The sequence below is a fragment of the Cyprinodon tularosa genome, unplaced genomic scaffold, assembly GCF_016077235.1.
Source record: "Cyprinodon tularosa strain WSP-4 unplaced genomic scaffold, ASM1607723v1 ctg74, whole genome shotgun sequence".
In the NCBI taxonomy this organism is placed as follows: Eukaryota; Metazoa; Chordata; class Actinopteri; order Cyprinodontiformes; family Cyprinodontidae; genus Cyprinodon; species Cyprinodon tularosa.
Genome location: NW_024039496.1, coordinates 531936 through 553837, shown reverse-complemented (window position 1 = coordinate 553837; position 21902 = coordinate 531936). Strand labels below are relative to the sequence as shown.

The following is a 21902-nucleotide window of genomic DNA, read 5'->3' as shown; positions in this document are numbered from 1 at the left end:
CACTTATTTGCTAATTAATTCATCATTAACTGAAGTACAGATCCAAACCATACCATTAGCCAAAGGAGCAACCAACTCAGACCAGTAATCATACTGAAATTGTAAAAAAGTATATATAGATCACTTGTAATCAAGCTGATGTCCATCAATATACTATATCCAGAACTCCTGAGGATGCCAAGTGTTAGCTTCACCTGGTTTAATTCCGGCATAAGATCTTCTTTAAATGAACTTTTTAGGTAAATATTACCAATTAATCGAATTAACTTACAAAATTTCACAGAACGCTCACTTGACGTGGTTTTCAGCTTTTCAACATTTGGATTGTCAAACTACTAGTCTAGACAGCGTTTCCTATCCCTTCTCCTTAGAGACTACTGTCCTGCAAGCTTTAGGGTTCTTCTTGCTGTAACACACCTGAGCTTAATGAATGAGAGATTAATAAGATCCTGCAGCATTTGATGGCATGCAGAGGAGGAGCAAATATTTGAATTAGGAGTGCTAAAACAGAGGGACATCAAAGTATGCAGGGCAGGGGTCCCTGAGGACCAAAGTTGGGAACCATTGGTCTAGAAGATGAATTATTTTGGAGGATGCTTTTTTTTTTTTTTTTGTTCCTGCAAGAAGGACAGTATTTGTAGGACATTTTTTCCAAACTACATTTTTTCCTGAGAAAGGTCTGTTCCAAGGAAGTAGAACTTATCCAAAGTAGACACAGTGATGTTGAGGATGTCAAAGGAGAGCAGTATGGAGATCCATTTCACTGTCTTCACCAAATTGAGTTTCATGTGGTTCTAAAATGAATATAGCTATACTTTAACAGCTACCAGTCATATCATCAAATAACCTAGTTTTTTCAATAATAACTACATTTGAATAGTTAATAAAAAGCTCTCTCAGCACACCTACTACTTTGGTGCAAACATATCCTTTATAAAAAAAAATTCTGTTTTGTTTTATAACCCGCTTACCAATGTCCAGCCTTAACAAAGTCTCGTGAACAACATGATCGGTGTCAACATACTTTTATAACTCTGGTTCAATTAATCAGTCTTTATAGGCAGAGCTTCTTTGTGTTACAGGCAGCTTACACAATCAAATTCTCTAAAACAAGTTAATGATTGCAATTTAATTTGAAAAAAGCCAATTTTGATTCAAACAAAAAATGAGTCAAATAAAAAAAGTTTAAAAGGCAAAGCTGAAACAAAAAAAATTGGAAAATAAAAAAATCGGAGAGATTAATTTACATTTCAAAATTCCACAACTCAATCCATATAAATTTTTACATTTTTCAAAGACTTTCTACAATTAGAATATAAAACATAAGGTGAGATTTCCATTTATCCTGCCACAAATATCTAACACAATTCAAGGAACATTTTGTTTTCATATGGATTCATGCACATCTCTTTCTTTTTTCTTTTTCCTCTTCCAACCATCATTCCATTATCATCCGTCGCCCTCCTCCTATCAGTCTCTATTCAGACAAGGTTGAAGTGCGAATTGGACATCTGGTGCTATAATGTCTCTGACAATACGGGAGACACCCCAGTCACCCCTCTCCACCACCGCCTGATGAACATAAACAGACATACAAACGCAGCCTGAGCACCCAAGAAAAAAATAAGAAGCTGAGAGGATCAAGAGGAACTAAAGGGGGGGAAACAGGAGAGCGGGAGAAATGGACAAAGGTATCCTTCTCGACTTGGAAAGAAAGGAAACTGAATGAACATTAGGGGGAAACGATGATGCGGCTCTATTCAAAAAGAGGCAACATGCAAGCACAGCTTTGTGCCCATTTATATCCTCCATCAGCTCTCAGACTGATGGAGGAGGCTAGGATGTAGACAACAGACCTGTCTGTATTTACACAAACTCTGAATGTACTCTCTCAATCTACCTGAAATAAAGACTCGGCAGACAAAGAGGAATCTAAGCTGAAATAAATCTGCATGCATCAGCTATGCAGGTGCTGAAATAAGAATGCAGGTATGCATGTGTGACTCACAGCTTTAACCTGAGACATGAAGAGCCTGACTAAGCAGCCTAATCCAATTCAGAATTTTTGTTTATTTATATTGAGCCTTACAAATCTTTTACAAACAAAATAATGAATTTACACTTTCAGTAAGAAAACTAGAGCAGAGATTTGGAGATTAGGATATTTTTTTTCTATTTCTGTGAATTACCTGGGACGTTAAAGCAACCAATAAAATAACTCAAGCTTATTTAGAACACTTTTTTTCCCAACCAGTTAATCTCCTACAACACAACTCATATAATATTTGCTCATTACACAAAGTCACATCTACAGGGATTTACACCATTGTTTGATTGCATTTCCTATGTAGATACATCTATCATTCCTTAAATCGAAGGATAAATACCATTTGCATACATCTCGTTTGATTGTTATTTGTTTCTTGTGAACATCAGGTGGAGAAGTTCATTTAGTTTAAATGTTTGTAGGTCCCTGAAGTCCACGGCTTCGCTGATTCTACATATTTGTTTTTCATCCTTTTGAGATGGTGGCAGATACTGCCTAAGCATGCAAAATTAAAGAAGAATGGTAAAAAGCTTCAGAGAGGACCGGCTCTCAAAGGAGCTACTGTATACCTGCATTAGAAATAATAAAAACATGCAGGTAATCCCACAAAAGGGTCCAACACTTTCCTTTGAACTTCAAAGAATGCAGGCAACAATTAAAAGCAACATAGTAGAGAATGCTAACAGAAAAATATGATAACAAAGAAATATTTTGTCTCATTATCTTAATACCCAGACTGTGGTGGAAATTTGAGAGTGAATTAGAAGGGAACTTTAGAACCTAGCAAGTCTGGGTTAACCTCATAATATTGAAGATTTAGTCTCCCAGTAACAGATTTCTTGTTTGTTTTTGTTTGTTTGTTTGTTTTGCTTGTTTTTTCCCCCCTACAAACACAAAAAGTAAAAGAATTAAATCTTTGTGTCTTTATATTGTAGCCCACAAACACATTTGATACACAATAACTATAATTGCTGGATTTTTACTCAGTTGTGTCGTTAGGACTCTAAAATTTAAGGTTGTTTTTAGGAAACACTGATCTTTGAGGAATTTACAGCAATAGTGTTTTTAGGCCTCCAATCCAGGTTCTAGACAAGTTTAAAAAAGGCCAAAAGGCCCCCCAGCATAAGAAAACACTTAGAAATACTTGGGGTTAGGGTTCTGTTCTAATAAACACAGCTCTAGAAAATTTAGGTCACATTTCTCCAATTTGCTCAAAGTACATTTTGAACAGCAGCCATTTTTCAAACATCTATGGAACTCTAAAACTATTTGGGGCCGTCCAACTAAGACATTATAAATGAATGGAAGAGAACGTCAGCGTCTTTGTTAGACTGGATGGACCTGATCTTATTTATTCTACTGAGATCAAAAAGGACACCCTCAACAACTCTTAAATGTTCATGTCAAACACAAGGGTCTGATTTTAAATAAAAGAAAGTTTTTTTTTTAGATTTTATTTTGTCAGTTCACTGGGCAACACAGCTGTCCAGAGAAAGAGACACATTTTCAAACAGATAATGCCATTTATGAGGTCCAAGGATCTTCATCTCTGCGTTTGCAGTGCCAAAGAACAGAGAATTCTTTGAAAACCAATTCCTAACAACAGAAAGACAGATATCAAGTTTGGAAAAATTAGACCTATAATTAAAGTTACAGGCACACATAATAGTAAAACATCATGATAACAGTGGAAACCAATTCCAAAACAATGCTATAATTGCTCCAGTGGTGCAAGATAAAAGACGAGAAGCAGGGAAACAAAAGAGGAAGCTTGTGGAACCCCTTGTGTGACTTTACAAGGCTCACACAGAACATTATTAGCCACTTTCAGCTCTGGGATATAAAAAAGGACTTCGACCACATCAGCATCTTGTTCAAGATTCAGAAATAATGTTTACGCCACTGATGTAAGATAAAATGATCGACCATCTCAGAGGCGCCAAGGCGCAACAGCAAGACTTCAAGTCAGTAAGAGTCAATATTTAACAAAAAGTCAATAACCACCTTTGTCAGCGCTGTCTCAGCGTAATGATCTTTATTAAAAGTGAGATCATTTCCTGTTCACTACTGAATAAGCTAATTTAAAACCACTTTTCAAACACATTTGCTAGAACAGTTGTGTTTAAAATAGGTCTGAATGTGACTTATTAAAAAAAAAAAAGGTTTAACCACTGCTGCTTTCAAAAAGTGCATAAAAACTCCCAAATACAGGCATAATTTAAAATGGATCAGATGTATGGGCCAATTGTGGTCTAAAGGTCCTTAATAACTCATTTAAAGAGGATCTAAGTAACCGGTTGTTCAGCGTTTTAATCTAACAGTCTAAAATAGACAAAGAGGGGAGCTAATAATAAATTACTTCCTGCCCACTGCTCCTAGGAGGAGAAGAAGCTATTAACATGTCACCATGCGGAACCTGGGGAACTTCCAGTCCTTAACCTTGTTATTAAAAAAAAAAAAAAAGGAAACATGTTTGCAGTCATTTTAGAGCCGCTGACCACTGTAAAACCAAAAAAACACATAAATCAAATATGAACTCATTTCAATGAAATGCTGCATCTACAGAATTCAGCACATCCCAAAAAACAAGATTAAACTGCTCAGTCAAGTTATCCACAGAAAAAGGTTACCAAAAACTGCTTTCATTGAGACAGATACCAGTCATGTGAGGGACTTGGACTGACAGCCAACATAGCTTTGATATCACTATTTAACTCCCAGAAACCGATGGGCCTGATCTTCAGAGGATTTGTAAGTCTTATTCATTGTGAAACTGCCATTGGAACATGTTATCTGCTCATTTTATTGGAGCAGAATAAAAGATGCTTTGTGGATCACCCACATAAGGCCCAAATATTGCACACACTTAACAGAAATTCCACGTGCATTTCAGCGCCTTTTATTTGAAATATTAAAAGTTTAGACCTAATGAGTTTGGAACAGAGATAAGACAAAGAGTTCTTTACCAAAAACAGACAGTTCAAGGCCTAAAACAGGAGCCAAAGGATGCCCATGACGATAAATTAAAACTATAAATGATATTAAAAAAAAATCTTAAATCAGTGGTTTAATTTGACTTCTCAAATTAATTACTGAAGGTATATCTTTATATCAGTGCAGCTAAATTACAAATTAAACACATAAAAACATGGCTATAACATGTATAGTTTTATATAATAACAATATTTTGCATAATTCAGTCATTATGTCTGAAAGTAGTATAAAGAAATAAAACTTATTTAATGATAAACCTTTTCAGTGAATGAATATCAACATCTCTTACAATTAAAAGCTTGATTTCTCTCCAGAAACAGCATGTATCCCTTCAGTCTGACACCATCTCTTACAGATCCTTCTCCAATAAAGGAAAACCTACTCCCAGCTAGCATAGTTCCTGTGGTACTAATGCATGAAAGAGAGGACATGTAGCAGTCCTCTTTTTAGCACTGGCAAGATGAAAACATTCCACTGTTAACATAAAACAAAAGAGAACTAGATATGAAAAAGAAAAACAAAACAGGTGACGGAAAACCACAACAAAATGTGCCATCTTCTTTGCCAGGGGAATAAGATGACCATAACACGATAATCCATTTTCCATTGCCAGTCAAATGCCTGGGGCTGTTGAAGGCCCGGGCAGCATTTCCAAACATATCTACCAGGGGTAATTTCACTTTCCCAGAGCTTTGGTCCCTCTACAGACTCAGTACTTTCTGGGCTTGTTAGGGGCTGGGTTGTGTACAAGTGCAGTCTTTTGTTCCAACGGCAGCAGCAGAAACTGATCAACACAAATAAAATACAAGTACATCCCTAATGGAGATAGCTTTTCTCAAGTGTGCTTAAAAAACTAAAAAACAAATTCAGTTTAGAAAGGAGAAATGAATACTATTACCTCTCCAAGAGCCTCATAACGTTTCTGGTTCCAGCGGTGGAGATCTTCTCTGGCATTAAACACAAAAGGTTCACCTGTTTCTATGTGCCGAAGCTGGCCATCTATGACAGACAAAGAAAAACAGTTAGGATAAATACATTCTGCCCAACAATAATAATAAGTGAGGTTTGACAATGCTGGGCAGCTGCTATTCATGCAATTAGAACTTTTTCATTCCGGGCCCGTCCTGTTCAGGTCTTAGCTGGTTGATTCACATATAAGTGTACTTCAGTAGAGATGGCCGTTCACACAGAGCATTAAAATGCATCTTGAGTGATAAACTCTCTGCTCCAGGCAAACCATCAATAGATTGAACCATTGAAGAGGACGAGGTAAAGCATTTGTTTTATTTGTAGATCTGAAGCCCTTTATTTAGATCTCCAGACCCCAAATAGAACAAGCATGTCCGCTACAGTCTCAATTCCAACCTGAAAAATTTGTACACCAAATAACCTCAAGGTCAGAGAGAAATATGGTGATGAAGGTTGCAGATCTGAGATAGTTAGGATTTTAAAAGGTGATATTTAATTAAACCTCGACCACATGTGTTGCATTTGTTGCCATTTTCTCTTTTTTTTTTTTTTTTGGATGAAAATTAAAAATAACTGTCTTCCAAACAGCAGGTAGCACCACAATAATCAGTTTATTTCTTTTAATTTTGAAATAGAAAGCATTCAACTAGGGATGCAACTAACAATTATTTTGCAAATCGATTAATCTGTTGATTATTTCTTTGATTAATAATCAAATAGCAAAATATTTCTTCAAGAAGACTTTTTATGTAATTAAACCAGGTGAAACTAAAACTTTTCCACTTGAGGAGTTCTGAATAGAGCATATTGACAGATGAAAAAGTTGTTTTTTTATCTTAAATTTTTACAATTTTGGTATAATTGCTGCTCTATGACTCAGTCAGCTAAAGGTATGTTTCAGTGTCTCTATACTATATTTAGTTATTTCAGCCCTACAATCAACCAGGCTATAATGAATCCCTTATTTGCTACGACCTCCAGCTTAAATTACAAATATACAGCATTTTAACAGGCAAAATACCAGAGAGATATGGACCTTCACAGTCCTCAGTGTCATCACACAGATACTAAGGATTATTTCCTCATAAAACGTTCTACATAATAAAAGTTTTATTTCTTGTTGGGTAACAGCGCCCCTACAGAGAGTAGGCTATCAAGTTGAATATTGGAGCATTGGGCTATGTTGTTTATTTAATCAACTTCTAATGTGTCAAACCAAGGCTAACTTTCTTCCCTCCATGGTGCATGTTTCCACACTGTTTCTGCCTCTGTGGTTGTGCCATTTATCTCCTTCCTCCCTTTTCCGGCTATGCCAGTGCAGTTTACCAGTGGTGCTTCTTTTAACCAAGACGCACTGTGTGGATTCCCCAATTATGATGAGGGATGGGTATCGAAATCCGGTATCAAAATGGCCCCGTGGCCTAGTCCGAACGTCCACTTGGACCAATAAACTTCAGCCTTATTGGTCCTCTTAAGCCGGGATTACACTCTGCCACCTTTTGACTAATTTTGAGATGGTTTTTCACTCACACAGCCAGTTTTTGGATTGCCCCGATTTTTGTCTCAAATGTGTATCATGCCTTGTATAGTCTACAAGAGGTTATGAGGAATGATGAGCAGTTTAAGACTAGATCCCAATCAGAAATTGGAGGTCAATTTCCATGTTGTGGAGTTATGTTTTTAATCACCATTTTCTTTTCTTCTCTTTTCTCTCTTTCCATCTCTATCTCTCTACCTTAAATTCTTATACCCCCTCCTTTCTCACCTCCCTTTCCCTCTCCATGTGCATTGCATATGATTTTATTCTCTAAACCATTTCTAATAAATGTTCCTACATAATCACTGAGCGGGACCTTATGGCAACAACCATAATGGTCTCCTTGTGAAAGCAAATCTGTTGGGCAATTATCTAGCTCTGGGACATCAATTCTCAGAGCTATATTGGCAAAACAGAACATAGAGGGAAAAAGTAGAGATCATAAGTTGGAGTAAAGAGGAGCCGCACAGCTCAAGTTAACTGGACTCAGATTACATCCAAACCAGCAGAGCAATGGATTAAAGATAAACCAAAGTGAGCCAAGGAGTCGCCATATAAAGAAGAGATTTCAACCATGCCTGGTTTTATCTGTCTTTGCTTCCTAAATCACATACCAGGGGACGGCACTCGGGCTGCTGAGTTTGTAAATAGTTTACAAATAGCCCCAATTTGTAAAAAGCCAATCCAAGAAGGCTTTTTCACTCAGTAAATTGTTTAAAAACAGTTTGAGTGAGTCAGCCATTTCTTTGTTTCTCTGGATTAAATAGACATTTTCTATTACATCTTTTTAAGTTCCTATTTACCAACTTATATTTGTATATACAAAATGCACTAAAGAGATTCACCAGGCTTGAAAATGTACACACACACTAAAACCCTGGAGGATCGAATAATCCTGAAATGTGAAGGATCTGAACCATTTGTTCAACAGGATTGATTAGATGTCCATCTCTTCCCCTGCCTCTGATGATACAACACATATCTGATTGGTCAATTCTACATCAGCTCTACTGTATGCATATTTCCTGATTGGTACCTTACAAGCTTGTTTTCTTTGTGCGAACGGCATTGCGGAAAAAAACTCCTGAAGTTGGACCAGCTAGAAGAGTGAGGTGCGCGAGAACGCTAGGACCATTTTTCCACCCGGATCCCCACTCTTTTTCGCCCTCTTTGCCGCTTTGCACAAACTTGCCTCTTGTGTTTTTTTCACTTACTCACCGCCTTGGCCGTATCTAGACCCACAGCTAGCTCGTGATAGTCCCTCTTGTGTTGTGGCGTGGAATAACATAGTGCAGACCAAGCTTCAAAATCCAGCATAATTAAAAAGTAGTGAGCTTGATCTGCGACAAGCTCACTGCGACACACTGCTTGGGGGGGGGGGGGGGGGTGGTATAACCAGCCCTTTACACTGAACGACTGCTGCACCCTCTGTACACAAAGCTGTGTTATCACAAATCCTACCTCTCAGAAGCTCTTACACTATGTAACCATCTCTTTTTCTAGATTTAGTACATTCTTTACGCCTGAAATCCCCCAAATCAGTTGCATATTTTATTCAATATGAGTATGCAGCTTTTAATATTTATACATTATTTTATTTTGTAAGCCATTCCCCTATTTGCTGCTGGTACACCTGAATTTCTCCACTTTAAAACAGTTAAGGATAATTATATTCTATTAACTAAAAAACATTGAGAAACAGACATTCTTTAGACGTTCTGGTAAAACCTTTGATAGTCATATTAGGTACGTTTCTTTTTTTGAGGCTTCTTCTTTCCATAATTCTTCCGACAGTAAACCTTAGAATATTATTTTTATATTCTATTTTTCCATGGCTGTATCTACATCAGTTCATATATCATGTTTTAATGCATCTAAGGACAGGTTTCATTCAGGCTTCTAACCTGTTTAAGATGAATGGAAACACCCCAGCATAAGAAAATCCTCCTGAAAATAGAGCTCTGTCTAGACAGCAAAAGGATGAATGTTGGTGCTGAACACAAACTGATCCTTTTTTCCCCTTTTCTCTTTCACTGCAACCTTGGCCATTATTTCCTACTTTACTTTGACATCAAATAGTAATTTGGCTGGTGCCTTTTTTTAACAGCAATGCCTGCAGACTAAAGACAGTGCAGAGCAGAAAAAGGTTATCAGAATATTATAAAAAGTGGGCTGGTATACATAAAATCTTTGCTCCCATCATTTCCTTTAAGGATGGGGGCAGCCCGAAGGTCAAGGTAACATGTAAAAAGCTATGACTGACTTTGTGAACATGTAAAAACTGTTACAACTGAGCGACAGTGGGAAGGTCTTGAAACATAGCCTACAGTCTTTATTTTAATTCAGGGCAACAAGAACAGTTTTTTAGAACATTAAAGGTTTTACTCATATAAAAACTCATAAAATAAGAAAATGCTGTTCAGAGGTGGTGCTACTGTTTTAAACAATTACCCTTCTGCGACTGCAGAGCCCATACCTTAGCAATGAGCCCATCGATCCTGCAGTTGACACTACAACACAATAAAACACTAAACCATGTTAAATTAAATTTTGACCTTTATGACTGCAAATTTTGTGAGCTAAATGACAAAAAGTACACATACTTAACCCAAATAGCCAGGGGGGCCTCATACTTTCTCAATTATTGCACAATGTGAGCATATAAACATAATATCTCTGCAAGATAAAGGAATGCATGAAGATTTTTTTTTTATTTCCTTCTAAATCGCCACCATTTCACACCTCTATCAATGTGATAAATCTTACACTACTCACTTACTGTGTATTACAGCACTTGCTTTCATGGTTAGTTGTTAGATAACATGTAATTCTTGAATCTAGGCCTGGTATTATGTTGTATTTAGAAATACATTTATGCCTGAGAGGTAAAGCAGGAGACAAGTGAGAACTTGGTATAAAGCAATGTGTGCACAAATAGTACCTTGAAGAAAATAAATTATGCATTCACGGACGGAGTGAGTATCTAAACACTACAGCCTAAGAGGGGGGAAGGAAGAGCTATAATGAAATCCCACAGTAGGGATGGTGTGTATCTGGGTGTGTGTTAGAGAGAGGGAAGAGATTGTAGGATGTGGATCTACCTTGAGGGGGAGAGATGTGTGTGTGTTCATGTCTACAGGCTGAGGGGTGATCAGCTCCCCCATCTCCCCCAACACAACCTCTCAAAGGAATAACATTTTCTCAACTTTTTTTCCTCCTTTTCTATCATAATTAGCATTCTGTTCTCAATTTGGCTGCTTAATTAGGTGTACATAACCTTGGATTTCCAGTAATGGAAAACCGGAGGGCTGGCGAGATGAAGCCATCATCTTCAGTGATTAAGATACCTGCAAACTATTGTACACAGCCTCTTCTGCATTCATATCATTACATGGTGAAATTAACATTTTTGTTCCACTTGTCTCAGACTATGATAGCATGAGTTCAGTTATATTGAAAAAAAAAAAAAAAAAACCTTCAGGCCAAAGTGACTTAGCCGACGTACTGGAGACTTTGCCGGAGGGCCACTATGGCTTAAATAGAAATGGTATCCTTCAAAAAAAGGGGCTTTGAACGAGATATCGACAAGACATAAAGATTTTAAAAGTTTCAGCGAAGGGCACTGCTTTGAGTTTCAGGAGGATATTTCTGGTTAGATGGGGCCAAAAAAAAAACTGGAAAATAACGAATGGGATTTTGAGGGAAGAGGAAGATAAAAGAGACATTTTTTCAGCCTCCATGGTAGACTGAGCTAGAACTTGAGGGTGTGAAGAGCAGCTTGTGGGTGTTGCATAATTTCAGGTGCTGAGTCTCTGTTCTTAGGCGCAGCAAGGTTATGCAAATTCTCCGTCAGACAGAGGGCAAGGCTGAGTAGGTTACTGACGGGCCATAGAGTACACAACATGTCCCCCACTCAGCCAGCCAGACACTGACAGAGCACAGAGCAGATAAAGACGGGCAAAAGACAATGGGGGAATATTAAGAGCTGGAGATCCACCAGCTTTACATGCATCTCCAAACTCTCCCTTCTCCTAAATCTTTGATAACTTCAAGCAAAAAAGATCCTGCAAACATGATTAGGCCAGCTAAACCCACATGTCGGTTAGACTATGGCCCCGTCCACACGAAGTCAAAACGAACACGAAACGCTAATATTTTCCAGAACGTTTGTCGTAAAGACGGAGACGTAAAATAAATGTGATCGTCCACACAAATGCATGAAAACGCTGCAAAATGTATGCCAGGCCTGTAAGTGGCGCTGTGGTGCCAAAGCAAAAATAGGCGACGAAATGTTGGGCATGCACACTAATATTTATACATGGTTGCCCTGCGGGTCCATTTTCGTGGTTCAGTCAAATTCAGGTGCTGAACTATGTCGTCAATATTGCTCTGTTCTTCCTGGAGATATTCCAGAAGAAGAAGATTCTGTTGTAAGCCCGACAGCAGAGTGAGTAGCATGAGCATTAACCATTCAACACAGTACGGCGCCATTGTTGTTGTGATACTGTGTCGCGCATGCATGTAAAAAAAAAATGCGGTTAGAGCTTAAAGATGGAAACGTGAAAACAGCGTTTCAAAATCTTCCCACTCTGAAGGCCTGATAAAAAAAGATCGTTTACAGACCCCCGAAACGCCGGCTTCGTATGGATGAGAGGCTGGTTTGGTGAAAAATTTGTGCGTTTAGGCCAGGGTTCGGCTTCGTGTGGACGGGGCCTAAGTCTACATATTTTCTAGGACTTACAGCTCTACTGCTGACAAAGGTGTGAAACTTACAGAATCAATTTTTCTTTACCAAACAATGGCACCCTTTGTTACAATTACTTACATTAAGTTTTAAAGATTTTTTTTTTTTTTTTTTTTTTTACCTCCTTTACCCTCCTGCTAATAGTGAACCATGGTAAAACTAATTTAGGTTCTCATCAGGGCTTGTTTGTGACAGTTTCAGCTTTTTAAGCTTTTTATCTGTTGCTCTGATGACCATCTACTGTGCTGAAAAAAATGTTCACTGCCTTTCAGATTGCTTGGGTTTCTGAGTTGTTTGCTCAGTAAAAAATATTTGGATCATCAAACAAATTTTAAGATCAGACAAGGATAACCTAAGTAAATAAAAAAAAAGTAGTTTTCAGAACTTGATTTAATATATTATGGGGGGAAAAAAACAAGCAAACCGACCTGCACATATGTGACAAAGTAATTATCTCCTAAATATAATTGATTCTGTCAAACTAGACCGCAACAAATGCCATCGAGCATTTGCAGTAACTAGCCATCACTTGTTTACCCCACTGCTGAGGAATTCTGGCCAGATCTCTTCTGCAGATTCATTTTAATTTAGGCATGTTGGAAGGTTGCCTTCAGTTAGATTTTTTCAGCCATTCAGACGTGGTCTTCTGGCTGTGCTTGTCCTGCTGTAGAGCCTAAATGCACAGAAGCTTAAGGTCACAAATTGAGGTCTGTTTAGCCAAGAAACATTGAAGGATAACAGCCTGGTAAAAACTGTTAATGCACTGTTTTAACCCATACAGCCCCAGGAGTGACAGCCAGAGTCTCTAAAACTTTAAACAAAAACATGGTGCGAAGCAAACCGTTCAATCTTTCTTGCCTGTAATTCCAACCTGCTGACAACATTCAGAAGCAACATGAGTGAATATCCTGACTTTGGAGGCCTAGTTGGTCAAGTACTTTTTAAAATCCTTGGATACAAAGCAATGTAGTTGTTTGTCTAACAGGTGACCAAAAGTGAAGTTCTGATCTACTGCCTTCATGTAGCATCCATATAACATGGGGTGATTAAGACAAGCTGTCTTAAACCTATTATTGTGAGCTTCTACAAAGAAGAATCTGAATCAGAGATTCCCCCAGGATAGGTGGTGTCTAATTACGCAGATGAAGCGGTTTTCCTCACTGTTTGAGCGATTACAGCTCTAAAACCACAGCTCTATACATGCTGTAGAATAAAAAAAACTTAATAATTGTTTATTAACAATGGGGTATTGCTTAATGCTTTAACCTGGTTGAGGCAAAGGCGACCTAAAGCAAGCAGAAGCTCAAGGTATTTATGGTTCAAGCCTTGTGTCAAAGAGTGAATTGAAAATTATAGTATGGTTACAATTTTTTAGATACTTTAAACTACCTAAATCAATCTAAGGAATCTTGTGTCAAATTTGGCTTCTTAAAGCTTTTTCTGAATATTACCCGGCATCATTCACAGCACATTGCAGGAGGGCTTGGGAGAAATCAGTTACGGTAAATAAATGAACCATGTTGAGAGTTTTTTTATGCAATAATAACATTGTTTGATTCTGGTACAAAGTAAAATAAACTAAAAGTGGTAGTTTGTTTTTTTGGTTCTGGAGTTAATTCTGTTGCAATAATATATTTACAGCATTTGCCTTTTTTTTTTTACTGTTATGGAGAGGATGGGGGGACCAAAAGAAAAGTTTGGAAACTTCTGTGTTTGGGGATCATTGTGGCCTTAGAACGCTCTTAGACAAAGCTTTTGTTCAGATGTGATCTTATTGTTTATTCTCTAAGACAACCCCCCTTAAAATAAAACCTGCACTGTTTAAGGTAACATAATTTGGGAATTCACTCTTACTAACTCATGAAATTTATCAGAAACGTTATTTGGTAAATAATACTTCCACATTTATGATCATGATTCATCTTCCTGTAAAGCTGTTTTCAAGTGCTAACTAAATATTTTAGTCCTCTTTAAGCAATAAAACAGAAATCAGTAACTAATAACATTAAAATATTACATTTCCAACAAAATCGATTTGCCAATTAAATACTAACTCAGATTATCTTATTCTGACAATGAAATTGAATTTAGAAGTGGTAAGAAGGGTTATATCAGCTGTATTTTCTAATGGGGTTTATTTTATTTTATTTTTTTTGCAATGTTGTATTTCTTTCACCATTCTGCTGACCTACAAAAGAAAAATAAAATCAGGTTTACTTACAAAAAAATGTTCTTTTGTCTTTTTTGACTTAGAACTAAACTATAACTTACAAACATCTTCAATTGCATCTACTTTTATATAGATGTACGTGTTGCCAAAAAAAAAAAAAACTACATCCACTTCTTTCCTCAATAAAAGAAAAATACTCAAAGACTGTTTTTTTTTTTTCAAAAATATTTACATTGGATAATTTAACCAGCAAGCGAGTTAAAAATGCAACCAAATATGTACTCTATATACTCTATATGTAGTCTATTGCTATTTCTATTGCTATATATTCCAAAAGAGTTGGAAGCTCTGTGTATACATGTACATTTATCCAACAAGCAGAGGTTATCACATTGCTAATGTGTGATTGTATGATGAACCAATGAATTCAGAGGACAATTCCAGGCTGAAACTAATCTTCAGCTTACAATTAAAGAGACATTTGCTTCAACTTGAGCAACAAAATTTTATAAAACATAATTTTTGCCCCAAATTAATTACCCCACATGCTGGTTGTGGCGTCTTTTTGTGGGGGATGCTGCGAAGACACGTCTTTTGCACAAACTTCAGCAAAGAAATAACGCAGGGCTAGGTTCAATCAATACTAAGCAGAAACTGCACCAATAAATCCAGCTTTACACTTATTGTACTTATTTATTTATTACTTATTTTATGTACTTTGTGGACCATGCACTTATTAATTCTTATTAAGACACATTTAGATATAAAAGTTTCAGAGCAGGTGGATTTTTTCTGACCTAAGGATTATGTTTCCAAAGTTGAACAGTGTTCTTTTTATTATTTGTTTTCAAGTGGGATTCATGTTATCTGGCTTTGCCAAGCAGCGCTCCCTATATATAAAATCTATCAACAGTGTCATCAAGTGTCACAGTGTCATCAAGTGTCACTCTGAGCAAAATATTACTTTTCTAACTTTCAAAAAGGATTGAAGTTGATTAACCCACTTTGCTTTCCACCGGATCTTATTTTTCCATGCGTTCAGTTTTGCCAGTAAATAGACCCAATCACCTACTAATTAAACCCCTTTCGCTGTACTCTCCTTGGGATGGATCCGTTTAGCCTGATACAGCCAGACCCTACAGGGCATTTGTTCTGGTCCCAACTTTCCCACTATTTTCCTGTTTATGCCACGATCCAGTGCCATTATCTGCAATGGTTAGGTGGTAAGCCAACCATGTGATTGGATGCCCTCTGGACTCAGTCCAGGAGGTAGGAAACAAAAGGACTCTAACAAAAATAACATCTTTGTCAGATCATGTCTCCCACATACTGCATGAAGCTGCTGCTGAACTGGAAAGCTCCTTCAGTGACAGACTGCTGCAACCTAAATGCACCAGGGAGCGTTAACACAGATCCTTCCTCCCAGCAGCTGGAAGACTGTATAACCAACACTGCTCCCAACAACCTAAATAAGTTATTACATTCATGCATTTAACTGACTTTTGCACAGTTTCTAAGTCAGATAAATAACATACTGTTGTCATTTTGTACGTCTATGGTGTGGCTGCTATTTTTCACATATCCATTACTGTAAAAATGTCCACAGCTGAGTATTGACTATTTATTCTTCAGATGCACAGTATTTATATTGTATAAAACACTGTAAAGTACAGTCTTTCATTATCTATTCTGTTATTTTTATATACTTTTTAAGATCCACATTTGTGTGACCAGTTTTGCTATAATGTTTTGCTGCAGTAGCACCACAATTTCTCCATTGTGGGAGAAAAAAGGGATTTTCTTTTCTTTCCTATTCTATTCTATTCTATTCTATTCCATTCCAACCACTCCATGGGACTTGGGGGTTTACTTAGCAGCCAGCATCCTATGCAATTATGTGCTACTGCTTTAAGGACTTGGAGAAAGGTACTTACTTTCATTGAAGGCATATTTAAACTCCTCCAGTGTTTTAGGGAAGGTGAAGGGAGGTTCATCTTTCTTCATTAGTTCATCTAAGTCTATTCTTGACAGCAAGTCTGTTAACAAAGAAAACCAATACAAAATCAGTTCACAGCCAGAGGTTTCAAGTAACAAAGAACAAATACTTCATTGCTGTACTTTAGTACACTTTTTAGGTATCTATACTTTACTCCATTACTTATTTTTCTTCCTACTTCTGACTTCTACTTGTTACGTTTTCACACAAGTATCTGTACTTTCTATTCCTTACATTTTTAAAACAAACGTTACATGTTACTCTTGGCTTCGGTTTTGTGTTTATAAATATTTATTTCACGTCATGTGCGCCATCCAATGCAGATCATTGCCACCATCCACATCTAGTGAAAACTAGTGTAACTGGATGGGTCATATAACGCAAACCCTCATTGGTTAGCTAAAGGAAATCATGAGAAGCAAGCAGGTGTTCTTCAAACTGTAAACATGAATTGTCTATGCCATGCTACAATGTCAGATTCAGGAAAAAGATGTCGAAATGTCTCAAAGGTCGGAGACAGGTGAGAGCATATCAGGAGATGGACTGAGACCAACAAGACCTCCCTCATCATTGGCCCTATCTCAAAGATTTTTTTTAATATAGTCGTAAAATTGAGCTTTCAATTCATATAGTTGCATCTGGCTGTTTTTTTTTTTCTTTTTTAAGGTTACTTTATACTTTTATACTTTAAGTAGTTTTTGGAGCACATACTTTCTTCACTTTTACTTAAGTAAAAATGTCAATTTGTTACTTTTACCAGTGTTTTTAAACTGCAGTATCTGTACTTCTACTTAAGTAACCAACAAGTACTTTTGACACCATGTTCACAGCCATAGCAGATATTCTTCCCAGTCTCAGAAATCCTTCAGTTTTCATCGCATATTTATTTTTCTCTGACACAAGCATTTCAGTTTACTATAAACAGATCCTTTCAATGTATCTGTTGCCCTTTGCCACACATTTTTTTATTATTTCTATGTCAAAGTTTTGATTCAGGAGTTTTAGTAAAGAGGTAGAAATGTCCAACCCTTTTTAAACTGACCTTCAAGGAGTATGCATACCTTTGCCAGGGTTGGGTTGGGCTGTTTTTCCAAAAGGAGCAGCTAAACTCTGCACTCCTACCCCACCCCTCAGCATTGTTTGTTTATTTACCTTTGAGCGCGGTGGTTTTCTCCCTGTCCTCCTGGCCAGCGATCTGCGCCATGGTGATCCACAGTATGCACAACCCTGATATGGCAGAAAAAGAGCGCATAGGTCCTTTCCTTGCACAGATCCCTCAGATCAAACCTGGAGGAATTAAATAAACATAAACATTAATGTTCTCATAGCTGCTGCTACAAGACACATTTATATTCTTTCAGATAATAGTAGATTAGTGAGTGCTTGCTGTGGTGTACTTTACTTAATTAACCTAAACATAAACAGAAAACATGTCTGTTGTTTACTACTAGTGTGCACACGTGCAGCTATCTACTTAATCATGCAAACCTCGCGGTATATTTCTTATTTTTACAGAAAAAGATTTAATATAACCCATTTAAAGAAGAGTCTGGATTTTTTTCTCCACGCTAGATAAACAGCTGTTGATGTTTCGCAGGCTTAAAAGAAAAGAAGCAGCTGCTCTTCATGGAACAACTGCTAACAGGTCAGTTTATTCACACATTCACCAAAAAGCAAACAGAACAGGGAGGTTTTTAAGACCACCGGGCTTTTTTACTGCGGATGCATGCATACTTTATGTTGAACTCACGCACCATATTTATTCACCGACTCTCCTGTTGTTGCTGCTTCCTTAAAAAAAAATTCTAAAACAGGAAGGACTCTCGGCTCAGCAGCACGGAGCGCATGAAGCTTCCGGGTTACCGGGGCAACGAACTGGAATGGATATTTAAAGGCACAGTAGCAGAGCGGCGGCAACTGTCGTAACGTGCTGACTAGATATCAAGGTGGAAAGAAATTTAGTTAATTGACTTCAGCGTTTCTACATTTTTTTTTTTTTTTTTTTTACTGTTGTTTCGGAGCCCTTTTGTCTGACCTTAGAGCAGTGAAAATGTATGATTGAAATATGCATTTATAAAATATCTTGTGAACAGAATGCAAGTTGGATTTTTTTTTTTTATTTAAAAACATATAGAAGCAAACTTTTATTAAAATTTTCATCCAGGATTATTTTTTTTCAGGGTGAAATATTCTGTCAAATGATATCCTAACTAATTAAAATGAAGCAAGGATCAGAAAGAAGACGACCCTTGCTTTATTATCTGTTATTTCTGGCAGTTGTCAATCGATTGCTTTGCTTGCATTCAATTTTACTAAGATTAAAACAAAGTGAATCTGAAATAACAAAATGTAAGCATTTTAAAGATGACCTTTGTCTATTTTTTTTATTTTGCTAGAGCTGCACACAACAAACCAAAGTATTTTTATCATAAAGCATTCATAAAACTGAGGTATTGTCTCTGAAAATGTTCACATTCTGTCGCCTTATGATCAGAAACTTGAATAATGTTTATCAGCTTAAATTATGAAGTGGGATTAAATCTATACATGCATGCATATTCATATTGTATTCAGCTTCCCTAAGTCAGTGTTTTAAATAGGACCACCTTTCATTATATTCACAACTACAAATGATTTGCGGTCTATCTCTAAACAATTCACACATCAAGAAATTATATTCAGCCTCTGTCAGATTGAATGGAAAACATCCCTTTCATAATAATTTTCAAGCCTTGCCAAAAGTCCTCTTTTGGACTTTGGTCTGGTTTTGGCTCAGACTGCACCATTTTAAGACATGAAAGTGCTTTAATCTAAAATGCTGCTTTCTAATTGCAGTGTCAGTAATGTGACACCGCTCCTTATATTTAAGATGATTTCTGAATTAAATAATTTGGGCAATTACAGTCTACTGCAGAACTCAATGAAATACAAAATTTTTGTACTCTTCTCTTACCAAGGCCCTCTCTTGCATGTTTCTTATGAGTAATTCATAGCTTGTTCCAAACTTAAGATAGGATATTTTACAGTATTCTTTCAGCAGACACATCTTTTCATTGTATACATATATTTCAGTCAATGGATTGACTCACCTGAGCTGTGGACCTCTCCAGCTCCTCCAAGGTCATTAGGGGCCTATTGACAGCAGCTATTCCTAACCCAGCCTGTTAGCTGAGGAACATACCAATGTCTTACTATATTCGCATTGTCACACCTCTTCATGTGTGGAACAGTGCTTCTAAAATAACAAAATATTCTTATAAAACAAGTCCGATATTGTTTTGTAAGCCAGCCAGGCTTTAAATATCCCATCAAAATTATCCCTGGCCTGTCTTGTTTTGTGCCTTAATTATTTTTGTTGTCTAAGGTCCTGTGACATACTGTACCTCTCAAGGCCTTCACAGAACAACTATATTTATACCGAGTTTAAATTAAACATGATAAAGTTGTTTTTCAAAGTAGTAATCTTGCTGATCTTTATATTATTAGCACCAAAAACACCTTTTGCCTTCATCACATTTTGCTAATGTATTCAATAATCACAATACACTTATGTTTATGGTTGTACCATGAAAAATCCTCACAGTGTAACATTTTATTCCCAAAACATACATACAAAAATACATACATATTCTCTATCATGAGATCTAGGGGTGGTTGCATAACACAGAACAGAGTAAAGTAACCATATAATAACCAGCTGACAGCTGTTTCATGTTGTTTCGTGTATTCTTATGAAACAGTTAGTGTTAGAGGCTGCTGTCCTCTTTGTCGATACAAAAACAAACAAAAGAAATGTGCACAGGTACTCATTAGAGGTAGGTGCCATGCTTTCATGCAGAAACCACTTACTGTACCAGTTGAGTTGGACTTTTTTTTTCTTCTTTTTGTGTGTCCAACCACAAAACAGGTAGTTACATTAAATATTGTGGATTTCTAATGACACAAAAGCATTTTACGATTTTAACTTCATAAGATTCAAAAGAAGATTTCATTGTTCTTAGTTTTCCCTCACAGTTCATTATGATCTTGCAACCACTGCATTAAGTTTTCTTTGCAAACAACTTTTTTAATTGCAGCATAGTTGTAGCACTGTTGCCTTGCAGCAAGACTGTTCTGGGTTCAATTCCCGGCCTGGGGTCTTTCTGCAAGGAGTTTGCACGGTATCCCTGTGCATGTGTGGGTTCTCTCCAGGTACTCTGGCGTCCTCCCACAGTCCAAAAACCACATTTTCCGTGGGTGTAAATGTGTGTGCACAATGTTGTAAACTGCCGACCAGTCCAGCTTTTCTAGCACTCATCCTTCAGGGTGCCTTTTTCCGGCAGCCAGTGGGCGAAAGGCAGTGTCACCCAGGACAGGTTGGCAGTTTAAACAATCCATGACCAAGATAATAAATAATAATCTAAAATAAGCATTGATTTCAAGTAAGGTAGTATTATATATATATATATACATGCATACACAAATTTAGAAAAATATACTTAGTAATCATATTGCAGATGAATACTTTCCTGCTTGCGCTAAATACTGACTGATATGTATGGTGCAGCATATTTCTGGAACACATCAAAAACTCAAAACAGACAATATTTTGCTTCCAAACTATATTCTTTGATGTATTCTTAAAGGGAGCAGAAAGAGCTTGCTGACACCACTCTCTCCACCCACACTGTCTTAAAACACATCAGCTACCTGCAGTGATCACACAGTCTTATCTTGTCCCTGGCAAACAAATCGCGACTCTTTTTTCTCTCGGAACTGGTTTCTGCAGATGTGTTCCAAAAAGAGGAAAATGCATCTTATGCAGCGTCGAACGGCACAGAAGATTTGTCTCAGGTGTGTGAAGACATAGGAAGGCACCAGCTCTTGCGTATTTTTTTTTATTTTTTAGTTCTGTTCTTTTTTTCCTCATGCTTTGTGCATATTCGTGCAAATTCACAATATAGAGTACAAACACAGACCAAAATATTCCCACAGATGTGTGATCATATGAAAGCGTGCCCAGATGCATAAACAACCAACTCGAGAATTCCAAGAGCATGTAAAAAAAATGCAACATAATATAAACTCCAACGGTGTGAAATGTTATTGGACAGTACTTTTATTGCATGACTGTGCTTCCCCGTGGGTCGGATTTGTTGGTGTATCATCAGTTCCAGAGGCATTTTTCGGTCCCTTGCTGCAGCAGCAAACAAAAAAGGATTTCTGAAGTTCTTCCACCATTTCTCTCTCTGCATCTTCCAGCTCTGCATCCTCCTGCATATCCCACCTGGAGAGCGAGAAGAAACACAACACTAGCTGTTTAATGCCAGTAAACAGTTCTGAGTGCTAAATCAAAAACTACATTCAGCAGAATATTCTAAATTTTCCTATATGTTAATTTGACACATTATGACTTTGCCAACACATTTGATAATATTCCAAACAAATTGCTGCTATCTTTTTATA

The 21902-nt window shown here is 37.1% G+C and overlaps 2 protein-coding genes across 2 annotated transcripts in view; both read right to left on the bottom strand.

Annotated features, from left to right (window-relative positions):
• The window catches only part of fam172a (family with sequence similarity 172 member A), a 202268-nt gene extending 183938 nt beyond the window's left edge, over positions 1 to 18330 (bottom strand). Inside the window, exons 1-4 of the mRNA XM_038269803.1 lie at positions 18212 to 18330; positions 17610 to 17744; positions 16396 to 16497; positions 5940 to 6040 (exon numbers count right to left, since the gene is read on the bottom strand). Coding sequence (XP_038125731.1) covers positions 5940 to 6040; positions 16396 to 16497; positions 17610 to 17709 — 303 coding nt within the window. The 5' untranslated portion in view covers positions 17710 to 17744; positions 18212 to 18330. The remainder of the gene's footprint in view (positions 1 to 5939; positions 6041 to 16395; positions 16498 to 17609; positions 17745 to 18211) is intronic.
• A 1679-nt stretch (positions 18331 to 20009) lies between these two features.
• Positions 20010 to 21902, bottom strand: part of kiaa0825 (KIAA0825 ortholog) — a 168425-nt gene continuing 166532 nt past the window's right edge. The window contains exon 23 of the mRNA XM_038269873.1: positions 20010 to 21723. Within this exon, the coding sequence (XP_038125801.1) occupies positions 21540 to 21723 (184 nt within the window). The 3' untranslated portion in view covers positions 20010 to 21539. The remainder of the gene's footprint in view (positions 21724 to 21902) is intronic.